The following is a 6236-nucleotide window of genomic DNA, read 5'->3' on the forward strand; positions in this document are numbered from 1 at the left end:
GGTTTGCGCGTGTCCCCCCTCCTGGGGGGGACGTGTCTGCGTGAAGCCGGGGGGGGGGGGCCCCCCCATAACATGGGGGACCCAAACGGGGGAGCTCGGGGAGGGGGGGTGGGAGGGGCTCCGGGACCCCAAAGTGAAGGTGGGGGGGGGAGTGAAGGGGGGGGGTCCCGGAGCCCCCCCCCCCCACCCCGGAGGGGGTTTAGAGGGGGGCGGGGTCAGATGGGGGCGCAGGGGCAGCGGGGGGAGGGGCTCTTCCCGCGGGGGGGGGCGGGGGGGGGCGGCGGCTTCTGCTGCTCCCGGAAACGCCTGCGGGGGGAGGGGGGTCATGGGGGGGGGGGGGGGGAGGATGCAAGAACCGGCCCCGCCCACCCCTGGCCCCGCCCACCCCTTTGGCCCCGCCCACCCATGGCCCTGCTCATCCAATACCTGCCCACCTCTTGGCCCCGCCCACCCCCCTGGCCCCGCCCACCCCTTTGGCCCCGCCCACCCATGGCCCTGCTCATCCAATACCCGCCCACCCCTTGGCCCCGCCCACTCTATGACTCTGCCCACCCCTTGGCCCCGCCCACACCCCCACCCACCCCCCCGGACCCGCCCACCCCTTTGGCCCCTGCCCACTCTATGACCCCGCCCACCTTGGCCCCGCCCACCCCTTGACCCCGCCCACCCCCCTGCCCCGCCCACCCCTTTGGCCCCGCCCACTCTATGACCTCGCCCACCCCTTTGGCCCCGCCCACCCCTTGGCCCAGCCCACCCGTTTGGCCCCCGCCCACTCTATGGCCCCGCCCACTCTATGGCCCCGCCCAACCCCTGCCCCCGCCCACCCCTTTGGCCCCCGCCCACCCCATGGCCCCGCCCACCCCATGGCCCCGCCCGCCCCTTTGGTCCCGCCCACTCTATGACCTCGCCCACCCCTATGACCCCGCCCACCCACGGGCCCGCCCACCCCTTTGGCCCCGCCCACCCCTTTGGCCCCGGCCCCGCCCACCCCCTGCCCCCTCCCACCCCCTGGCCTCGCCCAACCTTGGCCCCTCCCACCCCCTGGCCCCGCCCACCCCATGGCCCCGCCCACCCCCTGGCCCCTTCCACCCCCTGGCCCCGCCCATTCGATGACCCCACCCACCCCTGGCCCCGCCCACCCCATGGCCCCGCCCACCCCCTGGCCCCGCCCATTCGATGACCCCACCCACCCCTGGCCCCGCCCACCCTTTGGCCCCGCCCACCTGACGTCGCGCACCAGCCCCTCGAACGCCTCGTCCACGTTGAGCCGGGTCCGGGCCGACGTCTCCAGGTAGCGCAGGCGGCTGCGGCGCGCGAAGGCCTGGGCCTCGTCCCGCCCCACCTGCCGACACGCCCAACATGGCCGCCCCCGCACGCGGGGCCGGGACTTCCTGTTCCGGGCGCGGCGGCGGGGGGCACTTCCTGTCCTGCCCTTTTTTTAGATCCGTGTGGAAAGCAGTCCGGGTCCAGGGGGTCCCGGGGCTCTGGGGGCCCGGTCAGGGGTCAGCGGTTTGGGGGCTTGGTTGGGGGTCCTGGGGGTTTTGAGGGTCCCGGTTTGGGGTCCCGGTCAGGGGTCCTGGGTTGGGGGTCCTCGGGGGGTTGGGGGTCCAGGTTGGGGGTCCTGGGGGTTCGGGGTCCTGGTTGGGGGTCCTGGTTGGGCATCCTGGTTGGTTTGGGGGTCCCATTGGGGGTCCCTTCGGGGGTCCCGGGGGTTCGGGTGTCCCATTGGGGGTCCCAGGGGTTTGGGGTCTTGGCTGGTTTGGGGGTCCCAGGGGGTTTGGGGTCTTGGTTGGGGGTCCTGGCTGGAGCTCCTGGGGGGTTTAGGGGTCCCGTTGGGGTCCCTTTGGGGGTCCCAGTTTGGGGTCCCATTGGGGGTCCTGGTTGGGAGTCCCAGGGGTTTGGGGTCTTGTCTGGTTTGGGGGTCCCGGGGGGTTTGGGGTCCTGGTTTGGGGTCCTGGTTTGGGGTCCCTGTTGGTTTGGGGGTCCCATTGGGTTCCCATTGGGGGTCCCGGTTGGGAGTCCCAGGGGTTTGGGGTCCCTGTTGGTTTGGGGGTCTCAGGGGGTTTGGGGGTCCCGGGGGGTTTGGGGTCCTGGTTGGGGGTCCTGGTTGGGCATCCCAGTTGGTTTGGGGGTCCCATTGGGGTCCCTTTGGGGGTCCCAGTTTTGGGTCCCATTGGGGGTCCCGGTTGGGGATCCCGGGGGGTTTGGGTGTCCCATTGGGGGTTCCCAGGGGTTTGGGGTCTTGGCTGGTTTGGGGGTCCTGGGGGGTTTGGGGTCCTGGTTTGGGGTCCTGGTTGGGGCTCCTGGGGGGTTTGGGGGTCCCGTTGGGGTCCCATTGGGGGTCCCAGGGGTTTGGGGGTCCCAGTTGGTTTGGGGGTCCCGGGGGGTTTGGGGTCCTGGTTGGAGGTCCTGGTTGGGCATCCCAGTTGGTTTGGGGGTCCCATTGGGGTCCCATTGGGGGTCCCGGTTGGGAGTCCCAGGGGTTTGGGGGTCCTGGTTGGTTTGGGGGTCCCGGGGGGTTTTGGGATCCCGGTTGGGGTCCCCGTTGGGGGTCCCGGTTGGGGGATTTGGGGTCCCGGTTGGGGTCCCGGTTGGGGGTCCCGGTTGGGGGTTTTGGGGTCCCGGCTGGGGGTCCCGGCTGGGGGGTTTGGGGGTCCCGGACCTGTCTGTGGGGCTGCAGGTCGACCTTGTTCCCCACCAGCACGGCCGGGACGTCGTCTCGGTCCTTGACCCGCAGGATCTGCCCCAGGAGCCGCGGCAGCAACTGGAAACTGGGCGAAAATCGGGGGGCTGGCGCCAAAACTGGGGGGCTGGGGCAGACCGGGGCTTCCGGGGAAGGAATCGGGGGTCACGGGAGGTTTTGGGGGGCCCAGAGTGAGGGATGGGGGTGCAGGAGCAGGTTTTGGGGTGCTGGGGGTGTCCAGAGCAGCGTGAGGGGCTGGGTGCAGGTTTTGGGGTGCACGGGGTGGGTTTGAGGGTCCCAGGTGGGGGTCCCGGGTTTGGGGGTCCCAAGTGGGGATTCCGGTTTGGGGTCCTGGGGGTTTTGGGGTCCCAGTTGGGGGTCCTGGATTTGTTAAGGATCCTGGATTTGGGGGTCCCAGTTTGGGGTCCTGGTTTGGGGTCCCAAGGGGCTTGGGGGGTCCCAGTTTTGGGGGGTCCCAGTTTGAGGGTCCCAGTTTTGGGGGTCCCATGGGGACAGCACCTGGAAACTGGGGGGCTGGGGCAGATCGGGGGTTCCAGGGAAGGAATCGGGGGGTCACGGGAGGTTTTGGGGGGCCCAGAGTGAGGAACGGGGGTGCAGGAGCAGGTTTTGGGGTGCTGGGGGGGTCAGGAGCTGGGGGGCGCAGGGGATGTTTTGGGGTGCTCTGTGCTGGATCCCAGTCCCATTTTGGGTGCAATGGGGCGGTTTTGGGGTGCTAGGGGGGGTCAGGAGCTGGGGGGTGCAGGGGATGTTTTGGGGTGCTCTGTGCTGGATCCCAGTCCCGTTTTGGGGTGCAATGGGGCAGTTTTGGGGTGCTGGGGGGGTCAGGAGCTGGGGGGTGCAGGGGATGTTTTGGGGTGCTCTGTGCTGGATCTGGGTCAGGTTTTGGGGTGCAATGGGGCAGTTTTGGGGTGCTGGGGGGTCAGGAGCTGGGGGGTGCAGGGGATGTTTTGGGGTGCTCTGTGCTGGATCTGGGTCAGGTTTTGGGGTGCAATGGGGCAGTTTTGAGGTGCTGGGGGGGTCAGGAGCTGGGGGGCACAGGGGATGTTTTGGGGTGCTCTGTGCTGGATCCCAGTCCCATTTTGGGGTGCAACGGGGCAGTTTTGGGGCGCTGGGGGGTTATGAGGCGGGTGAGGCACCCGGGGGCAATTTAGGGGTGGGGAAGGGGCAACGCTCGAGTTTTTGGGGGCTGGGGGGAGCGCTAGGGCCCAGTTTTGGGGTGCTCCGCGCCCCCCCCCCCCGTCACCTGCCGCGGTCGTTAATGGCGAAGACGAGCAGGAATCCGTCGCCCGCCCGCAGGTGCTGCTCCCGCATCGCCCCGAACTCCTCCTGCCCCGCCGTGTCCACGACTGCGGGACGAGGGGGGGTCACCTGGGGCGGGGAGGGGGGGGGGGGGTCCCCCAAATCCTCAGCGGGACCCAGGCGTCCGGGAGCGACCCCCAACTCACTGTCAAGGCGCGCGGGGACCCCGTCGATGGTGCAGAGTTTGGTGTAGGAATCCTCGATGGTGGGGTCGTAGTCGGGGATGAAGTAGGACTGGGGGGGGATGGGGGAGTGGGGACCCAGGCGTCCGGGTGCCCAAACCCTCAAAGTGAGGAGGGACCCAGGCGTCCGGGTGCCCAAACCCCAAAGTGAGGAGGGACCCAGGCGTCCGGGTGCCCAAACCCAAAGTGAGGAGGGACCCAGGCGTCCGGGTGCCCAAACCCCAAAGTGAGGAGGGACCCAGGCGTCCGGGTGCCCAAACCTCCCAAAGTGAGGAGGGACCCAGGCGTCCGGGTGCCCAAACCCCCATAGTGAGCAGGGACCCAGGCGTCCGGGTGCCCAAACCCCAAGTGAGGAGGGACCCAGGCGTCCGGGTGCCCAAACCCCAAAGTGAGGGGGGACCCAGGCGTCCGGGTGCCCAAACCCCAAAGTGAGGAGGGACCCAGGCGTCCGGGTGCCCAAACCCCAAAGTGAGGAGGGACCCAGGCGTCCGGGTGCCCAAACCTCCCAAAGTGAGGAGGGACCCAGGCGTCCGGGTGCTCGAACCTCCCAAAGTGAGGAGGGACCCAGGCGTCCGGGTGCCCAAACCCCAAAGTGAGGAGGGACCCAGGCGTCCGGGTGCCCAAACCCCCAAAGTGAGGAGGGACCCAGGCGTCCGGGTGCCCAAACCCCCAAAGTGAGGAGGGACCCAGGCGTCCGGGTGCCCAAACCCCCAAAGTGAGGAGGGACCCAGGCGTCCGGGTGCCTTGCCCTCTGGAGGGTGGGGGCTGGTTTTGGGGACCCCTGGGGGGGGTGGGGGGGACCTCTGGGGGTTGGTCCCGGTTTTGGGGGGGTGTCCCAGTTTTGGGGGGGGTGTCCCAGTTTTGGGGTGTCCCTCTTTGGGGGGGGGGGGGTGGGTACCTGCACAAACCGGCCGCTCAGCGCGCTCTTCCCGACTCCGCCGCCCCCCAGCACGACCAGGCGGAGCCGCTCGGGGGGGGTCCCGCTGCCCCCGACCCCCCCAAATCCAAATCCCCCGCTCCCTCCGCTCCGGCGCTTTCGCTCCATCCCGGACCGGGGAGGGGCGCGGTGGGCGTGGCCACGCCATAATATATGCAGAGCCACGCCCCCCCCCTCCCCTCCGCGCGCGCGCGCCACTGCCTTATAAGGCGAGCCGGACCGGAGGGGGGGGGCGTGGCCGGGAGGGGCGTGGCCAAAAGAGGAGGGAGACCCCGCCCACAGCTCCTCCAAACCGCCCCATTGCACCCCAAAACCTGACCCAGATCCAGCACAGAGCACCCCAAAATGGGACTGGGATCCAGCACAGAGCACCCCAAAACATCCCCTGCGCCCCCCAGCTCCTGACCCCCCCAGCACCCCAAAACCGCCCCATTGCACCCCAAAATGAGACTGGGATCCAGCACAGAGCACCCCAAAACATCCCCTGCGCCCCCCAGCTCCTGACCCCCCCCAGCACCCCAAAACTGCCCCATTGCACCCCAAAACCTGACCCAGATCCAGCACAGAGCACCCCAAAACATCCCCTGCGCCCCCCAGCTCCTGACCCCCCCAGCACCACAAAACTGCCCCATTGCACCCCAAAATGGGACTGGGATCCAGCACAGAGCACCCCAAAACATCCCCTGCGCCCCCCAGCTCCTGACCCCCCCAGCACCCCAAAACCGCCCCATTGCACCCCAAAATGGGACTGGGATCCAGCACAGAGCACCCCAAAACACCCCCTGCACCCCCCAGCTCCTGACCCCCCCAGCACCCCAAAACCGCCCCATTGCACCCCAAAACCTGACCCAGATCCAGCACAGAGCACCCCAAAACATCCCCTGCGCCCCCCAGCTCCTGACCCCCCCAGCACCCCAAAACTGCCCCATTGCACCCCAAAATGGGACTGGGATCCAGCACAGAGCACCCCAAAACATCCCCTGCGCCCCCCAGCTCCTGACCCCCCCAGCACCCCAAAACTGCCCCATTGCACCCAAAATGGGACTGGGATCCAGCACAGAGCACCCCAAAACACCCCCTGCACCCCCCAGCTCCTGACCCCCCCCAGCACCCC

At 69.3% G+C, this 6236-nt stretch overlaps 1 protein-coding gene across 1 annotated transcript; it reads right to left on the reverse strand.

The window, feature by feature from the left end:
• Positions 1-191: 191 nt before the first annotated feature.
• LOC136002954 (ras-related protein R-Ras-like) lies at positions 192-5255 on the reverse strand. Its single transcript, XM_065658192.1, has 6 exons — positions 5084-5255; positions 4150-4237; positions 3948-4050; positions 2663-2771; positions 1224-1342; positions 192-306 (listed from the first exon to the last, which is right to left on the reverse strand). The coding sequence occupies exons 1-6, from the start codon at positions 5228-5230 to the stop codon at positions 216-218; spliced, it is 657 nt and encodes a 218-aa protein (XP_065514264.1). The 5' UTR covers positions 5231-5255; the 3' UTR covers positions 192-215.
• Between the last annotated feature and the right edge of the window lie 981 nt (positions 5256-6236).

The sequence above is a fragment of the Caloenas nicobarica genome, unplaced genomic scaffold, assembly GCF_036013445.1.
Source record: "Caloenas nicobarica isolate bCalNic1 unplaced genomic scaffold, bCalNic1.hap1 Scaffold_83, whole genome shotgun sequence".
NCBI classification, from domain to species: Eukaryota; Metazoa; Chordata; class Aves; order Columbiformes; family Columbidae; genus Caloenas; species Caloenas nicobarica.